The sequence below is a fragment of the Scomber japonicus genome, chromosome 16, assembly GCF_027409825.1.
Source record: "Scomber japonicus isolate fScoJap1 chromosome 16, fScoJap1.pri, whole genome shotgun sequence".
Taxonomy (NCBI): Eukaryota; Metazoa; Chordata; class Actinopteri; order Scombriformes; family Scombridae; genus Scomber; species Scomber japonicus.
In genome coordinates, this window is record NC_070593.1 from 18,174,833 (window position 1) to 18,193,410 (window position 18,578).

Consider the following 18,578-nt stretch of genomic DNA (forward strand, 5'->3'; position numbering starts at 1 on the left):
TCCACAAAAAAACACCAACAAGTTCAGAACGCGCATGCGCTAATTTGAGCAGCGCAGCATGATTGGCAGCTTGTTGTTTTATGGGCTCTACCCTTTAGCGCGGTACCTGACCGGTCGAGCCTCAGGTAAATCTTACAGCAGCATTGCAAAGGTGTTAGTCTTTGAAAGTGTTGTTGCCAGCTTAGTTAAATATTGACTATGTGAACAGTTGCCCTGACTGGCCGGCCGTCCGGAGCTAATGGCGTTTGTTTGCTGCTAACTAAGCAGTTTGCCGGCAGCGTGTGACAGACACGTTTCCCGGTACATGCTATTGTCTGTTATGAAAATGGGAGTGCAGTGCAAATTGTGTTTTATCAGTTATTTCACTAGTTGTTACTAATGGCAATGAGGGTTAGCTTGCACTCTTTTAGCTTGCACCTGTTAGTGAGTGAACGCCCCTCGTGACGTCAGAATGTTCCCATGTGAGAATGTTTTGCTGTGAAGTTCAAGTCAATGGGATATTTTTTATGTGGCATTCAAACACTGATTGTCATTATTTGGCAATGTTAATGACAGAAATTGAAAAAGCTCTATATGTTTTAACTTTCAAAACATACATTGTGGTTATCACAAAGCTTGTCTTGCAGATGCCCCAAAGAAGGGTATACCTCCTGCAGCTGTTGATGGCACGGCAGTGTGGGATGGTGGTGCTGTCACAACCAGGAAGTTTGTACAGTCTCAGACAACCCTGCTGGACCAGCAGCTCAGCCCAAACAGTGGGTCGAAGAGAGAAACGAAAGAAAGGATGAAAGAGCAAAGTCCAGTAAAAGAAGATTGTAAAGATTGGCCTGACACAGTCAAAGAACAGCTGATGACTGTCCTGCAGAGAGAAACAAAGTTTAGTCAAGTGCAATCTGCAGTGAATGAGGGAAAAGCAGAGATGCAAGAGGCACAGCAACAGATAAAGGTAGAAGCTCTCAAGAAAGAGGATGCAGAAACAGAAAATGATGTGTTCTGTACGAAGCAAAACATAGAGGATGGAACTGATATTGCAACTGAGGATGTTAGTCCAAAGCAAGCACTTGGGGCCCAGTTTGAGTCCCTGCAAACAGAAGACAGCATACCAACAATTACTTGTCCAGTGCAGGAAAAAACTCAGATATCAAGCATCGAAGAGTCAGTAACTCTAGCTGAGAATGGTGTTCAATACACCACCTATCCAGTAACTCCAGCTGAGGAGAGTGTTCAATATACCACCCATCCAGTGGAGGAACAAATACAAAGCCTGGAAGAGTCAGTAACCCCAGCTGAGCCCAGCATACAAGAAACAACCCCTTCAGTACAGGAACAAATACAGATACCCAGGGCTGAAGACTTAGTGACTGACACTGAAACTGCAGCTGAATCAGCTGAATGCTGGGATGAATATTTGGCTCAAAATGACGGGGGAAGTAATTCTGAGCTGGTGTTTGCCTCACTACTTGCAAACACTCAAAACATTGCATATAGCAGGCAACATGACACAGAAACTGGATGGCACTTTCCTGCAGGACCTGGCCTAACAGATGAAGTGCAGTGCCCGCTGTGGCAATTTCCTGCTGTGAGCTATTACCCTCCAGCTGAGTTGACTGTACCTTTTGAAGGTGAGAATCTGATATCTCCCTTTACTTTAATTACATTTCCATTGTTGATTTTCAAAACTAATAAATCTGCTGTAGTGAAATGTGTCCAGAATTTTCAGTAGCTTAGTAACTAGTGGTTAATTTGCACAGACTTGTTTGAGTGTGTTTATCTTCCACCTAGTAATGTGGAGAGTATGGGAGGAGGTGGATGAGAGTGCCACTGCAGCAGAGCCTGTCCTGATACCCTTCCCATCCACAAAGGCCTCAATGGACTTTACTGTCATGTCCTACAACATCCTCGCTCAGGACCTGCTGGAGGCCAACCAGGAGCTGTATGTACACTGCCCTCTGGAGGTGTTGGACTGGAACTACCGTTGCAGCCTTCTCTTACAGGAAATTGAGAAATGGGCACCAGATGTAAGTCAAATAATTCAAGATAAACTATAAAGGCATCTTTTTTTCAGAAATGAATTCTAATCTCTAGTACTCCACTAATGAGTTGTTTGTGTGCTTTGTGTAGGTTCTGTGTCTCCAAGAGGTTCAAGAGAACTACTACTATGAACAACTGTATCCAGTCCTGACTCAGATGGGTAGGTCATCAGACAAAACAGTAGTGTTGGAGGATTTTATGATAAAGGCATCACATAAATTGTCTTCCTGTTGTTGATCTAGGCTACACCTGTGTGTACAAGCGGCGTACAGGAACCAAGACAGATGGCTGTGCTACATGCTATCGAAGCAGTTGCTTTTCTATGGTATCAGTCACACTGCTGGAGTTCTTCAGGCCTAACATGGAGCTGCTGAATCGGCACAATGTGGGCATTGTTATGTTGCTTCGGCCGATGGTCCCCCAGGGGTCAGAGGTCAAAGAGAAGGGCCCACTTCTCTGTGTGGCTAACACACACCTGCTCTTCAATCCCAGGAGGGGTGACGTAAAGCTGGCTCAGTTAGCCATAATGATGGCAGAAATCCACAGTGTGGTCAAGTCCTGCAAGGCAAAAGGCGAACACTGTAATGTTATACTGTGTGGGGACTTTAACTCTGTCCCCTACATGCCTCTGTACCAGTTCATCACCACTGGCGAGCTCTACTTCCAGGGTCTACCAGCATGGATGGTGAGACTGAAACACTGCACAAAACAACTGACTGCAATCAATGCTTGGCATGATAGTTGGAAAATATCTAGCTGCTCCAACTGTCTGACTGTCTGTGGACTTGTTGTGAAATAGATACATTTGGCTCTTTGTTTCAGGTTTCTGCAATGATGCAGTTACCTCTGTAACCATTTATGTATTTACTAATATCCAACAGATATCAGGTCAAGAGGATTTGTCACACAAGGCCAATTTCCACAGACTGTTTGCTCCTCTGTGGCCTGGGGATCTGGGAGTCAGTGACGGCTGCCAGTACGCTACAGTTGAGGACACGAATGAGAGCCAGAGTCGGGTATCAGGTCAGAGTTAGAAGCTGTAGCATGTTTTGTACATACTGTCACTTTTGTAATCTTGATCCAAGGTGTAAATATCAGATTTGTGTTTCAGTTTCTTTGTCGGACTTCCTGACGTAATATTTGTTGGTCTTGTCCTGTAGGGATACGTCAGTACAGCCATGACTTCCTACTGCGGCTGCGCTACTGTCCATATGCATATATCCCACCTGACTTGCAGCTAATCCCAGGCGTGACTGACCATACACCAGGTACAATTATACTGCAGAACGCACAACACAGTCATCTGTTTTTCTAACATGATTTCCATACAGATGTGGTTTGAATCTGAATCTGAATTTTCATTGTTATTGTGTGCAGATGCTTCAAGGAGAAACCAGCCCTATGTTAGAAGGTCAGTTTACCTACATGTCATTCAAAGGTTTCTGCTTCTTATTGTTAGACATTGTTTGCATAGATGAACAGAATCCAATGGTTATTCAGTGTCACAGCAGCAAACAGGAAAACAATAAACAAATGTTAAAGCTATTGTAATTAACATAATTTAATCATCTTATTCATCTAATTATTCAACCATTTTATGTCATTTATGTCACGTTATGATGTACAAAACAGGACTACATATAGAAAAGTGGAGGAAAAAACAGGTCAAGTGGAAATCAGATGTGATATTAGTCATTGAGTGTGTGTCTCACAGGTTCAGAAACACCATCAGTCATCGGTTGGACTTGGAGTCGGTCTATAAACACATTCTCCCAGGCTCTGGCAACTCAGAAGTCACGACTCTGCACTCTGAAATGGGAGCTACTGTCGACTACATCTTCTATACCCCAAAACGCATCTTACCCTTTAATCAAAAAGGTATGCCACAAAACAGGACAGTATACTAACATTTTAGAGCTCTGAATTAATCATTTGCTCCTGTAAATAACTTACGTTTTTCTTTTCTTCTTCTTTTTCTTTCTTTTCCTTAGCTGGTGACGACTTGAAGAGTAATGGTCTGAAGTTGATCAGTTGTCTCTCCCTCCTATCAGAGGATGTTTTATGGTCAATGAAAGGCCTTCCCAACCACATATTCCCCTCTGACCATCTCAGTCTTCTGGCCAAATTTCAGCTGGACTTGAACGCTGCATGACAGAACAGACTGCGGGTGAACTGAACCAAGATGGACGTGAGAGGCAAAGCATGTTTCTTTTCAAATGATCCGGGCCTCGCTCTATACACATTTGGTTTTTGTTTTTGTTAGTATGGATACCATTATTTGCGGTTCAATCCTGGCAAAAGGGGATCATAGTTGTCTAACTAAATAGGACGTTCACATTTTTGTTCAATAGGAGCCAGGAAAATAATGAGTGCCAATGTTTAACCCTGTTCCACATGTTTTTCATCAGATAAATGGCGCAGAGTTATGACAGAGATATGACAAATCTTATAATTGATGATGTAATAGTGTCAAAAGCAGCATTTGACTTGGTGGTGTGATAGTGGACTGGCTGGTTTACTTTGCTTGTTTAAAACTGCTCTGTCACATATTAAATTTTATTTTAAGGTTACCTTTTGAAATGAGAAGTGCATTTCTCTGATTTTGAGTCAGTTCTATTTTTTCAGATGGTATAAATATTGAATAAATATTTTCCATTAATTTGTGACTCCCATTTTGATTTTGCTCCCCGGGCTTTTAGAAAGTAATTTATTGTTCTTTCCTGGATTCATGATGTAGCGAGATACGTGCATGTGCTGTTTGTGTCTGGCTTCCTGCGTGTATCCTGCCTGGTCCTCTGCTGAGATTGTGACCTGAATGTTGGCTCTGCCCCTCCCATCCCACTGCACTTAGGCACTCAGTCAGGGAGAAGATGTTTCTGTGTGCATGTGTGTGTGTGTGTGTCTGGTTGATGCATGAATGAATAATTCATGTACATAGTTGAGTGTTCATGCGTGAGAGCACAGTAAGAGAGCTTTGTGTTGTGCGTGGGTTACAGAATGTCTGCGAAGGTGACTCCCATCAGTAGGACATGTGTCACTCATTGTCAGTGGGCTCTTCAGTGTGTTGTTTTTATCATTTCAATATAATACAGTCAGTTGTGAGTTAAACCTCGAATATGTAGAGGAGTCAGGTTGTGTGTATTTATTCCCCCTTTGGCATTAAATGTATGCAAGTAAAGGAAGTGGGTCAGTAGGTTTCTTTTCCAAACATGGCATGCCTTCTGTTTCTATATCTTCAGTGTTTGACATCTGGAGTCCACTGGAAGGGAGGATAGGGAGTTTGTTTATCTTGCTCATGACTTCTAGACCTTCATAATTCACCAAGGTAACTGTCACAATATTAACACATATTCTAAGGAGCTCACTTTCACAAATGACACCACTATCTCCGTCATCTGTCGTTTTGCTGTAGTAAGATTGCAGTATTCTCACCGTACCTGACAAGATTTCATGACATGATAGAGATCCATCACAGCCCACACCTGACTGCGGTTCATTGCTGACTGGTTTTAATAAAATGCAGCAGCCATTAAGCTTCATTAGCTGATTGCTGTGCTGTGAGATGGACAGGGGGATCCATTTAACAGTAAACTAATCATGAGAGCAGCACACTAGAGCTTTCATTTATATGACTGCGGCAAATCCTGGAAACGACTCAACATTCAAGTATTAAATGGAACTTGGTGGATATTCTGAGATTTAGAAGGCGAACATGTTGAAACTGTCTTGCTCGGCTGACTGCAGCACTCAAATGGTTACGCTTCCTTTTTATAGTGTTGTTAGCAACAAGTTTCCTTTTTGTAAACTTTGGGTCGTGTTTGGAGATCTCCTCAGTCTGCTCTCATCACCGGCTGACTCAGTGCCAGCCAGAAACTGCCCTTCAGTTTTTGATGCTCTGTGTTCAGTTCGAACTCTTAGATGACAGAAAACTGATTACCTATTACCCACTAATTAAATCCTAATCTGTATATTTCTTGGTACAGTATGAACAACAGTTTTTAAATACGTAACCATGACGATCCTTGTTATCAAAACACTATAACATTGAAAACAAGACTTTGTTGCCACGATCATAGTGAACCTTTATTGTGATCCTGTAAATCAATTTATGGTACGAGACAACTTGTGTTACAGAATATTGGAATGCAAACAACCACCTAATGTACACATAAAATTGTCGACTGTGGCAAAGTACTCAGAGGAGTGTGTTTTAAATATTAAGTGCTCTACTGGTGATCACCAACACAGAATAAGTATAAAATGACACTGTTCCCAATAAAAAAAATAGAAAAAGATAAAAGTGCTGTAAACAAATTTCTTTACACCTTAGCTCAAATGGAAGTCAGTTGCTTGGATACCATTTAAGGCTAGTGAAAAATTGGATTAAGTTGCTACAAATAAAAGAAACAATGTATATATATAAAGCAATTATACAGTACAAGTAAACTGACTCATTACTCTGCGTCTACATTGAATGCAGATGAGGTCAGTCAGCTGTGTTGCCATCAGTCATGACGATAATTGTGTTTATATTCAGCAGCCAGAATAACTCCTGTTCCTCATGTTATCACTCAACAGATGCTTTCATACTCTTAAACTTAGATACACTGTGTATTCAATCCCATATTCTGTTAATTTATCACGGTCAACAGTGTGCCAAACATGCTCGCCTCTGAGTGTTGATGTCTAAAATTGTTTAGTTTTTAGTAATTAAGAAAAGCAGAGATTACACTGCTTTGTGTTCAGTTAGGCAATGACTATATTAGATTGGACATAAAAAAGGTGTTTTTCTTTTCTTTGAGTTTTCATACAAGGCACAATGGTAGTTTGCAAACTAGTCACTACACAAGCAATCACTGCCCAGCAGAGCCTAAGTGGATTTAAAATGACATTACATGTATGTTGCACACTTACAGTTTAACGATACAAATTGAAGACGAGCCATAAGAGCTTGTGTTGAAAATAATAACACCACAAAAACCTATGATATGTCCTGTAGCACATTTACACTGAGTGGTAGTCTATCCCAGCTCTGGGGAAGTTGAGCAGAGATGTTAAAAATGTTTACAAATTACTGCACATCTGCCCCCCCCCCCCCTCCTTTTTTTCTTTTAAAATAATTTAGGAACATTGCCAGCACCAATTACTATGCACAGTAACTGTTCCAGAAAAAGCCTGTGATAACACAGACACTGGAAGTCAGAATGAGACTTTGTTTTGGGAGGAAAAGTTGCTGGTTGACTATTCAACACTGCATCCTTTGAATAGGCCAGTGTGTAAATCGGCAGCCTCATGAAACACATTAGCGGTACCTTGTTGTAACTTCACCAGCTAAAAATTCTTCTTCACACTCGAATCTGATAACCGTTCAAGTCTCCAGATGCTTTTGGTTCCAAAACCTTCTTATCTCCGGAGGGGCTGAAACCAAAGAAACACAAATAAGAGACAACAGTTTTATTCATGTAAGAAGGAAACTGTGACTAATTCATAAGCTACTTCTGCTTTGCCTTAGATCACAAGACAGCTGTAGTCCTAATACTTTCCATTGATAACAAAGACTTCTCATCGACTGCTATAATCCTTTTTTTATTATGTATTTTTTGTGAAAAACAAAATTATCTTGAGCACATGATTCATCATACCGTCTCTCAACACGGCTGATCCTGCGCAAGGGGCTGCTTGGTCCTCTGAGGGGTGACCCCATGCTGTTTCTCCTGTCTTTAGTGGGAGAGGGGGGTACAGGCTTTCCAATCTGCAAAACAGAAAAACAATTCACAAAAAAGATAATCTTAATCCGGATTCCAATCCCTCTAAAAGATCACACCGGTGAGCTGAACTATGATCATGTCTTCACTGTATACTGTCTCTGGCTGACATTTATCTGTGTCTTTATTGTGATTGTGCAGAGCACTCACTGTAAACGATCAGCTATTGATGGATTGAGCCAGCCATGCATGAAGCACAGCAGAGCAAAGTCAAGCCATCACATTAGTTTTATTACAAGCAGAGCTCAGCATCAAGGCTGCCTTCATTATGTTAGTGTGAGAGGTGATGAGAGAGATCATTTGAGAAATAGCTCCTCAGATAGCAGGTCATCACTGTGTCATCGGGCTTGAAGAGAAACAGCATATCAAAAGAAATCTAATACGGAGTCAGGAAGGGCAGTCCATCTGCTGAGGACTAATTATATTTCCTCATGATTGACTTCCATCCGGCAAGAGCTTCATCGGCTTGTACTGGTGTCAGCAGCTAAGTGAGACTGCAGATACTTAAATGCTATTTGTCTGAACATCCACTGTACTGTACCTTCAGCCTCATGTCGCGAGTGTGTCTCTCTAGCTCCTTCCTCAGCTCCTCCTTTGTCAGTTTGTCCACATCTAGTATTGAGTGTTTCCATTCTATCTGCTCCACGCTGTGAGGGTCGTGGGACACGTATTGGCCGATCTTGACCTTTCGCAAGGTGTGCCAGTAGTTCCTGTAGGCTCCTTCATATTCCTGCACCAAGTCCATCAGTGTTCGGAACTCCAGGGGCTTGAACATGAGGTCCTCCCTCCGGCTCATGCCCAGTGCGCCGAAGCGTCCCCCGCTGTGAACTCCCAGCACAATGTGGTAGAAGTGGTTTCCTGAGAAATGAGACTTAAAGCTGAGGGGGAAGCGCTCCACACCTGGCATGTTGTTGGTGAGGTAACTGTACCAAACTTGATCAAGGAAATGGAAATGAGAAATAATCTTGTCAAATAAATGCAGATTTGGCTCCCCTTGTCATGCCTGTTACTAGCCTACTGCTTCCATAATATGTGGAATATATATTTCTGCTTTTTTTTCTGCTAGATACATCTGGGGAATACAATATGTGGTAAGTCGGTCATCAAAAAACCTATAGGTTTGATGATCATGCAAATTTACAATGACATCATAGCTCATGATCTGCTGCTGTAAAGATACATCCCCAGGATCACCGCCTCCAGACATTTGATTGGCAGAGCTTCACGTGTCATCTCCTTAGCAATGTCCATCAACCTGTGCAGAAAAATTGAACAAGCTCATTCCACTGTTTCCATATGTCTGTGACAAAAGAACACACTGCCGTATGCGCTACAAATGACAGGAGCACACTGTTACTGATCACGCAGTCAAAAGAAAGCTATTTTCCATGAGCAAGAGTAATAAATTGTGTGCTACTAAATCTAATAAAGCAAGGTCAAGCAGAGAATGTTCCAGGCTTCTGCTGGCAACACAGATCTTGTCTAGTTTTGTCGTCTGTTCCTACTCCCAAAGCCCTGAAGTAAAGCAGCGTACATCATGCATCAGCAGCACAGGCTAAACCATAAGAAACAAAACAAAAATTGTTCCTGATATCACATGACTGCTGCCATAAAGCTTTATGAGTCTCACATCTCTTTGTTGAACATTTAGATAATGAAACATGGAAAAAAAACAAGCCAAGCACAAATACTGTTATTCAGTCCTTCAGTAAAAAATAAAGTTTGCTCACGCAGTAAGAGGCCGGCTCTTCTTAATTTCAAAAAACTGTGTCCCGGTGTGATTGTACCTGTAGGACAGAGTTAAGGTCATGCTGTAACAGAGCAATGTGAAGCAACATGAAACTGCTCTGGGAGACCACTCTGCTGCATGTAGTGAGGAGAAAAGGACAATAACAAGTGCTTTGTGATATTCATAGCTTGGTTAGTTAATTATAAATGAAAATCAAGCTATTGCTTAATATAGAATATAGTATCCACTGCTGCCTACTTTCTAATGTTATGGCCCATATTCATCAAACTATGTCAAAACATGGGTCAATGGGATGAGAAAAAAAGGCAATCTGTTAGTATTATACTGCCATTATATTATTGGACTACTAGTGTACCGCTGAATCTGAATCATCAATGTTGCTTCAGGGCATGTGGCATGTTTCAGTGACTGACACACAAATCTATAGAGTGTAAATTATAACACAAATATACTCAATAATTATTGTTTTGAGCCCACTGAAGTACTAACCGGACACTGTTTATACCAACTAAGTCAAAGGATACTGCAATTCCCTGATGTATTTCTGTATGGCTTCCAGGCGCTGTGGGATAGTGGTGGTAGGTTGGTATGTAGGCACACTCGGTATTGGAATCTGTGGGATAGAGCATCCAAACAACTGTCATCATACAATCTCTATATTCACTGCAGCTGGAAAATGTCATCTTTATTTTCTTGACATCTGCGCTCTTTTCTATTCAGTGTTACGAATGGAAAGGTTATCTTAATTGCTCTTCAGCTTCTCTCATGAATATGGAATAAATGGTACTATTCTTCTGCCTTTCAAAACATCCGTAGCAAACAAGTGAACCTGACAAAACATGCATTGTGTTTGACTATAGCAATGACATTGGAGGGAAAACAACTAAAATAAATCTGCAGTAATATCCATTTATAGTGGATTTAGAGGCATGTGATGGTGTGAGACAGCATAGTAGCACTATACCTCCACATTTCTCCACAACTCATGGGTGTAAATCTCAAGTATGAGTAAGTTTCAGGTGGATAATGTGAAGTGCACAATATAGAACCAGATACTCCAGTCATATGTATATAAATCAGAACTACATTCAGTTTACAATTTTACCTTGGGTAGGTCAGTGGCTCCCCGAATCCCCTTCCCCAAAGCTTCACCATCGGGATGGATTCGAGCCACATGGCGCCACATCCTCTCCCAAGTCTCATCATCCACCGGGAGGCCTCCTCTGTTCACATAGAAAGGCACTCCTCCATCTCTCATCTCTTCTTCGCCTTCATCCTCCTGCTCCTCATCTCTATCCTCCACTGAGTCCACAGTGGCCCTCAGCATCCCTCTTCTGCAAAGAAGCTGACAGAGTCCTGGCACAGAAATGTCCTGACTGATGCCTTGGACCTTTCACTGGTTAATCTGCCTGCAGGTTTAAGTAGGTTCCAACAACAGATGGCCAACATATGACATCCAGCAGCTTATAGCACCAGTGTCTCAAAAAGGCTTCAGTAAAGATGGTGTCTTTACTGTAAAGGCGATCTGCTGTGAATAAAACGGACCTCTATAGTTGGAGCAGGTGAAGATGCACAAATTATTTCATACATTAATTTTTTTTTAGAATATCCAATGACTTTGCAATATAACCCCTCAAATCAATTTGACTACAGGCCATTCATCGAATCATCAATCGCCTACTCAGGTTAATAAATATATATAAATATATATGGTGAATTAGCTATAGGATAGTCTCTTATAGGGGCGATACTGTTAGTGTTCAACAAGCAAACACAAGCCCGCCAATGTAACGCTATAACAGCATATGAAAGGATTGACTGTGCAAGACAACAAAGTATTAGAAATGATAACTCCCAGTACCGTTAGAGGTCATTCACACCAGCAAGTCACTGCTGCTGGACAATCCCAATACCCTCGACTCTCCTCAGACATCCAGTTCATCTCCGTTTTCAGCAAATGATTTCCTTCATGCCAGCCGGTTCATTGTTCGTAAAGATGCTCTTGGCTTCAGTGACTGCGGGTTACATTCACGTCCAACGAGCCGCTCAGACAGACACTCCCAGACCCCACTCTACTGCGCATGCTCTCTACTGAAGGGGATGATCTCAGCTGTGACTAATGCTGCATTCAGGTGCTTCCCGTTTAAATATTGTAGTCTTTAAATGGTGCCAAAATATACACATTGTTTTGCTTTTATTTACGGTTACAGTTGTAAAGCGTCCAGTAATGTGCAGAGAATTAAAACAATATAATTATATTAATAATATAATCAAAAATGTAACCTATTTAAAAATTTAAAATTTAAAAAACGAACAATAATTTTAAATTTATATTGCCCCGTTATTAACATTACATTACACTGTTGTATGGCTTTATATTAACCTCTTCCTTCCCTCTTTCTTGAGCAATAAAATACACTTCTACAGAAATGTGAACAATTAAGCTAAACATAGGATATTTAAAAAGACAGACAGTTATAAACTCTACACAACTGCTAAAATACTTACCTACTGAGGTTATCTATTCCTATAGAAAATAGCATCTTTGCTGATATGCCTCCACACATTGGCCTACTGAAAAAAGCATTGAGGCTAAAGACAATGTGCTCTGCAACAAGTCATTTATTCACTTCCAATAACAAAAATGTTATAAGAACAACAAAACTCAATATCTTGAATAAACATCATAAGAAAAAAAAATTAACAGGAAATTTCAGTCTATTTACAGCTCCAGCTCAGTTGTAGAAATATTAAAATCTTGGCGCACCGTAGTCATCTGGCATCCGTTCAATGTTGTACCTTTATTATAAAAAGAGAAAAAAGAAAGTTAGTATAACTTGAAGCTGGCACTGACTCGGGAATATTCTTTAAGACACACTTTGGAATAGTGATACCTGTGGTTTGAGATGTACATGATGGGCACTCCAGGGATCTTCCTGACTCTTCTCTTTAGATCTCTGTCCACAGTAGCCAGGATGTAACACTTGTGCTGTGAAAATATGTTTTAATATTCATTACATGTGCATCTTGCTCACAGTGCAAAAACAACACAGCGGCTGTTTCTGAAATCACTCCCTGGTTTCTACACAGTGCACTATATTTACCTCCAATATTTTATTTAAGGGTCTGAATGCTGTGTAAATACAGTATATAGTGCACCATTAAAGTCTGCAAGTGGAGAGTTCATACCTGACAGAAACAAACAAATGGATAGGTGGGTAGGACACTACCAGGAGCTGTACTCCAGAGAGAACGTCATATTGGATGCATCTGTCGAGACCATTGCCAGCATGTCTGTCATGAAAGAGCTTGACGACCCACCCTCTGTGGAAGAACTCAGTGGGGCTATTGACAACCTAGCCTGTGGCCAAGCACCAGGAAAGGATGGCATTCCGCCAGAAGTTGCCAAGGCTGGAAGGACCACAACTCTCCTACACCAGTTGCACCAACTTCTCCTGCAGTGCTGGGAATACCGGAGTGTACCAATACTATAACTATACATTGCATTTATCGATCTGACTAAGGCCTTCGACTTGGTCAGTAGGAAAGGCCTCTTCACTCTTGCAGAAGATTGGATGCTCCCCTAAACTCCACAGAATGATCACCTCCTTTCATGAAAACATGCAAGGCATCATCCAGTACAGCCGCTCATTCTCTGATCCCTTCCCAATCAAGAGCGGAGTGAGGTAAGGCTGTGTGCTTGCTCCCACAATCTTCGGCATCTTCTTCTCCCTGCTGCTGTCATATACCTTCAGTCAGTCTAAAGATGGCATATACATTCACACCCGAAGTGACGGCAGCCTTTTCAATCTCGTCTGCTTTTGAGCAAAGACCAAAGTACGGAGGGTTTTAATAAGGGAGATGCTCTTCTGCAGACGATGCAGCTATTACAATGCAGAGACTTTGGCTTGAGGAAGACCGAAATATTGGGTCAAAATGTAACTAACACCCCAAGCATTGTAATTAACAACTTTGCCCTCAAGGTCGTGGACAACGTCACATACCTAGGCTCCCCTAATTTCTAACAATCTCTTCCTGGATTGTGAACTAAACAAACCTATCGGCAAGGCAGCTGCTGCCATGGCCCGCTTGTCAAAGAGGGTCTGGGATAACAACATGCTGACCACCAGGGCCGGCCCGTGGCATAGGCAGTATAGGCAAATGCTAAGGGCGCCGTCCATCCAGGGGGCGCCACAAATGGGGGAAGAAAAAAAAAATGTAACTTCCACTATTCTTAAAACTACTTGGTATCATGTCTTAATATGAAGATAATAAGCCCACATTAATTTAACTGCATAGCAAAGCCTGTTAAATAGGAATACTACTAATAATAATGATGACACGTTACTTTCCTAAGACGCCCCCCCCCACTAATTAGACTGTGCCTGCTACCTCGGGGAGGATGGTCGTTTTTTAACGTGACCCCAAGGCAAGCTCGACAACAACATGTCAAAATGTCCCAAACTGTCTGGTGCCCAGGGGAGGAAAAAAAGAAAAGAAGAGGAGGAAAACGAGACAAAGACAGAGGTAACGTTACAATAAAGATGATGTCATGACATTATTTGTGTGGTGCAGAACGACGATAACGTCGTTAACCATTAGCATAACATGGTTTGTTGTTAAACTGTTAGTTTTAACGCCAGTTAATGTTATGGAAGAGCCTAAGTTGGAAAATAGTAATGTAACTACTCCCACCTTACTTCCCAGCAAGCACATTTTGGTTGAAAAGACGTCTAAAAGACGTGTATCTATGGTAACCGGTGAAAAGACGTTGAAAATTGGTTGAAAAGTGAACGTTTTTTTACCGGCTATATGGAGACATTTATTCAACTTTCACATAGAAAACATATTTCACCGGGAATTGCTGTATAGAAAATTCCCAGCTTATTTAGTGTGCAGACATAGCCTATATAGTTTCATATTTATGATATTTTATTCAACATTAAATGCTTTGAAATTACGTTTTGTTTAGACGTAATTTCACCTCCTCTCATTTATAGAAAAAACGTCAAAATAATCAATACAATCTCTGTAGAAAGCTACAACTGAGCTAATTATCAACCGACATCAAACTAATGTGTGTTTTGTGACACGTTGATGTTGTAACCGTTTTCAGACGGTTGAAAAGACGTTCAGACCTCATATCAACCTGTTTTTAACCGGAAATCAAACGTTGAAATTAGGGTTTGTGCTCGCTGGGTTTCCTCAGGGAAATGTGTAAATATTAGATCTATTCAGCATTTTTATTAACATCTGGTTAGCTAAGGTTTTCTTAGCTTGTAATAGTCAATCAAAATGCTATTCCTTTTCCACCCTTTTATTATAGTTGTAAGCCTAGCTGTATGTTGTGTTACAGTTCATATTGTCTAAAGTGTGTTTATAGTGTTAAACTTTACATCAGTGTTAAAGTGCACATAATTCATGTTATAGCATAACTTATCATTCCCACATTCTATATTATACTGCAGTTTACTACTTCTTTGCATTCTGCTAATCAGCATTTTGTTGTAATGACAATAACATTGAATCTTATATAGTTTGCATATCAGAAAAAGTACATTGTATATTATACATGTACAGTATAGTGAACATCATGCATGTATCTCTTAGATTTTTCATTTATATTATTTCATTTCATTTTATTCTTGAAATCATATTAGCCTATGTATCATATCATATTTATTATTAGACTGGTGTCACATACTCCTCTTCTCTCTTCAGATGCACTGTTGAGGTTTCTCAGTCCCACCCCTGCAAATCTTGGGCCACCTACAGCATCAAGCGCTCCTCCTGCTGCCTCCACCTCAGCAGCACCACCCAGAAGTGATGCAGCAGCATGTCACTTGTTTACACTTTTTATTTTGTGGGTATTTAAATCTTATACTTTATGTAAGCTATTTATATTATATTTCATATATTCATATCATATTTTTTTGTATTTCTTTCTAATTTGTTCTAAGTATTTTGATTGGGCAATTTCTTTCTTCAAATAAAAGAATGTCCAAGATAAAGCTATTCAGTTTCTTGTGAGTATGTACACCAGCAGTGGAATTTACTTCGATGCAAGGGGGGCGCCACCTAAAATCTTGCCTAGGGCGCCACATTGGTTAGGGCCGGGTCTGCTGACCACCCGAACCAAGATGCAAGTGTATCAAGCCTGTGTGCTAGGGCTAGGGTTATGTAGACTAAGTGCATGTTTATTCAATTATTATTATTATTATTATTATTATTATTGTTGTTGTTATTAACTTCATATGGGGATTTTTAAATGTTACTGTCATCTTTGCAACAGGTCTGACTCTTGTTATTGTATATTTTTCTAAGTTGTAATCAACATCATTTAATTCATTGCCCAATATTATTTTAAGGGCGCACTCACACTAGGCAATCGTACTGTGCCCAAGCACGTTTGCCCCCTTTAACGAAATTTGTTAAAGTAAGTAATTTGGCGACTTCTAAGTCATTAAACTAAGTCTTACTTTTATTGGCGTAAAGAGTTAATTCAGTATGTCTGCTTTTACTTTTTTTTTTACACAATTATCTAGTACTGCATACTACTCAGGCACTACTCAGAAGAACAAGCTTGCACTTTTTAATCACAGTGCGTTGTGTTAATTGATCAGCTGTGTTGTGTTTTACCGGCACACAGCACGCGAACACACACCTGTGCATGTTTTATGAGAGTAAACTGTCTTTTTGTTTTTGCGCAACAAATTTGTTGGAGGCAACCGTGGTTGAGTACACTTCAGTTTGAGGTAATGTGAGTGCGGGCCAGCGGAGGACAGGGGAGGGAGGACATTCGTGCTTCAGCGGGGTACGGAACAACTGGCCCTAGTGTGAGTGCGCCCTTAGTTACTTTAAGTAAAGACTATAAAGGCAGACTGTTGTCTTTAAACTTGATAGCTTGCTGGTGAGGGAAGACGACAAGTTGGTACATTTTAAAAGATGTAAAGCACACCACCTGTGCTGCATAATTAACATTACTTTCTCTTTATTTATTATGAACTGTGCATGTATCTATTGACCTGGGATGGTGAGCTGCTGCATACAATTGCCTGTAGAGCTAAATAAAGTTGTGGTGAAGTCAAGTAAAGTGCAATGAATTGAATGGAAAGTGATACTGCCATTTGGTCATTGTATGTCAACCAAGTATGAAAACCCCTATAACCTGTTTAGAAAATATTTATGAGTAACATGAAGTCTAAATATTGATTAGGTGGACAATTCTGTTTATGCAAGTTGTGTAAATTAATAGCTTTCACGGTCATCTGTCTAGTTTTCCATACAAAAATTAATTTAAGTATTTTGTATTATCATTGTTAAATGATTGTAAAGCTTCAACTAAACATTTAACTAAATTACCTGTGTTACCCTTTGGACCAAACAGTCATCAGCATATGTTCCCTTATGTGTGCAAGGCAGGCGCTCAAACCTTGGATCCTTAGCTATCCTGCAAAATCAAAGAAAAAGAAAGACAATTTTAGATCAACCTAGGTGTTCATGTTCATGTGTTCAACGTGAAATCCTGCTTTTTGTACCTGAGTGCAACTCTGTATTTCATGCCAAGTTTTTCAATTTCAGCCATTACACAGTCTGTTATGTATGGGATACCTGGATGGGATGAAATACAAACAAATTTGGAAATTATGTTATTATTAAATTATCATACTGAAACACTGTATTATAATGTATTATAATAACATTGAAATATTTATTATTGGACAAGGGCTCATCAGTCCTTACATTTGGCATACAGGCAATCCATCATAGACTGAACAATGTCCAGTTTCGCCTTGATAGAGAAGTTGATGAAATTGGTATCGACTAGAATGTGGTACGGTGGACCAAGCTGAGTATTGTACTGGAAGAACAGACATGACGGGTACTTTGCCCTGCACAAAGAGTTAAAAGAGACACACAGAGTTTTTAAAAAATCAAGTCAAAGAGCCATCAACCATTATTTATGACAAGCTTTTGTGTGGCCAACTTACACTTCTCTCTCCTTAAGGTCTGAGGGATTTTTCTTCTTTTTCTCTATTGCTTTGGCACGATCTTTCTCTTTGCTACAGAAACAAACAAGGAGTTGGTTCTTGTACACATCTTTAAGATCACAACAAAGCTAATAAATGCCAATCTGCTCAGTTGAATTTAGAGGTGAGAATTAGCAGGGATAAAAGGTTGGACAATAGTAAGTAAAGACCATTAATCAGTAAGGGACTTTAGCTGGAAAACAAAACAATTACACCAAAGTACAACTCACAGTCGATTATCTTTTAAATTGATCATCCTCTTCATGGCAGCAAACTTCTTGGTTTTCTGCTTCCCCTACATTGGAAAAAAAAACAGAGAAATTGGTTAGAACATAAAGAACACAACCAACAGTTTATACTGTGGAGAAGGAATTATATATAAATTGTGTAAGTGGATAGACAGAGGTGAGTCCACAACATAACACAATGCTGTCACAAGCACTTTGAGGAAACAAAATAAAAAAATACAGAAACACAGGAAGAAATTGCTTTATTACAATCAGCTGACGCTTACTTATTTACTTACTTACCAAAACAATCACTAATTTCATTAATTGGACACTGAAAGATTAAAACAAATCTCAGGCGATTATTCATTATCAATGATATTAATAATAATGTAAATACTCTGACCTGGATCTTTAGATTCATAACTGTAAAATATATTTAGATAAACACTCATTTTAACTGCTGATGCTTGTGTGTATACGTGCAGCAGTATACAGCTTACTAACCACTAGGCTAGCCTAGCTAACTTAGCTCGGTGGTTTGACTACCAAAACGCTTCACCGCCTCGTTAACAATATACAAAATATCAAACTTTAACAGACAACAGTAGCAATTATCAAGACAACCCTAGTGTGGCCGTGACACAGTTAGAAATTACATACCATGCTTTAAATGTTGAGAAGACAGAGTTCATTAGCTGCCTTCCCTCGTGTGTGTGTCGATTGCTCGTGACGTCATCGAAAAATCGACCAGTTTTCTGCGCATGTCCCGGTT

General features: G+C 40.2%; 3 protein-coding genes across 3 annotated transcripts; 1 reads left to right on the forward strand and 2 right to left on the reverse strand.

The window, feature by feature from the left end:
* The first annotated feature begins 58 nt into the window (after positions 1–58).
* Positions 59–4,539, forward strand: angel1 (angel homolog 1 (Drosophila)). Its single transcript, XM_053335166.1, has 10 exons — positions 59–125; positions 627–1,622; positions 1,783–2,018; positions 2,122–2,191; positions 2,274–2,716; positions 2,913–3,054; positions 3,192–3,299; positions 3,409–3,442; positions 3,746–3,909; positions 4,023–4,539. The coding sequence occupies exons 1-10, from the start codon at positions 59–61 to the stop codon at positions 4,181–4,183; spliced, it is 2,421 nt and encodes an 806-aa protein (XP_053191141.1). The 3' UTR covers positions 4,184–4,539.
* Positions 4,540–7,224: 2,685 nt separating this feature from the next.
* On the reverse strand, positions 7,225–11,529 carry vash1 (vasohibin 1). Its single transcript, XM_053335779.1, has 8 exons — positions 11,408–11,529; positions 10,652–11,071; positions 10,071–10,159; positions 9,527–9,583; positions 8,977–9,051; positions 8,338–8,719; positions 7,674–7,783; positions 7,225–7,449 (listed from the first exon to the last, which is right to left on the reverse strand). The coding sequence occupies exons 2-8, from the start codon at positions 10,871–10,873 to the stop codon at positions 7,377–7,379; spliced, it is 1,008 nt and encodes a 335-aa protein (XP_053191754.1). The 5' UTR covers positions 10,874–11,071; positions 11,408–11,529; the 3' UTR covers positions 7,225–7,376.
* Positions 11,530–12,156: 627 nt separating this feature from the next.
* On the reverse strand, positions 12,157–18,543 carry fcf1 (FCF1 rRNA-processing protein). The gene is made up of 8 exons (XM_053335633.1): positions 18,467–18,543; positions 17,807–17,871; positions 17,538–17,609; positions 17,290–17,438; positions 17,085–17,157; positions 16,909–16,996; positions 12,441–12,535; positions 12,157–12,345 (listed from the first exon to the last, which is right to left on the reverse strand). Exons 1-8 carry the CDS (start codon positions 18,467–18,469, stop codon positions 12,297–12,299), a joined length of 594 nt encoding a protein of 197 aa, XP_053191608.1. The 5' UTR covers positions 18,470–18,543; the 3' UTR covers positions 12,157–12,296.
* Positions 18,544–18,578: the final 35 nt, after the last annotated feature.

What these genes read in the sequence shown, in the direction of transcription:
- fcf1 (XM_053335633.1), bottom strand. An exon ending in AATTTAAAAGATAATCGACT is followed by an intron (nt 17,610 to 17,806) that starts GTGAGTTGTACT and finishes TTGTTTCTGTAG; the next exon opens with CAAAGAGAAAGATCGTGCCA. An exon ending in ATGTACATCTCAAACCACAG is followed by an intron (nt 12,346 to 12,440) that starts GTATCACTATTC and finishes TTTATAATAAAG; the next exon opens with GTACAACATTGAACGGATGC.
- vash1 (XM_053335779.1), bottom strand. Translation starts at nt 10,873, where the DNA reads ATGCTGAGGGCCACTGTGGACTCAGTGGAGGATAGAGATGAGGAGCAG. An exon ending in GAGCCACTGACCTACCCAAG is followed by an intron (nt 10,160 to 10,651) that starts GTAAAATTGTAA and finishes TCTATCCCACAG; the next exon opens with ATTCCAATACCGAGTGTGCC. An exon ending in GAGGCGGTGATCCTGGGGAT is followed by an intron (nt 8,720 to 8,976) that starts GTATCTTTACAG and finishes AGTTTGGTACAG; the next exon opens with TTACCTCACCAACAACATGC.
- angel1 (XM_053335166.1), top strand. Translation starts at nt 59, where the DNA reads ATGATTGGCAGCTTGTTGTTTTATGGGCTCTACCCTTTAGCGCGGTAC. An exon ending in CCTGACCGGTCGAGCCTCAG is followed by an intron (nt 126 to 626) that starts GTAAATCTTACA and finishes CTTGTCTTGCAG; the next exon opens with ATGCCCCAAAGAAGGGTATA. An exon ending in GTTGACTGTACCTTTTGAAG is followed by an intron (nt 1,623 to 1,782) that starts GTGAGAATCTGA and finishes TCTTCCACCTAG; the next exon opens with TAATGTGGAGAGTATGGGAG.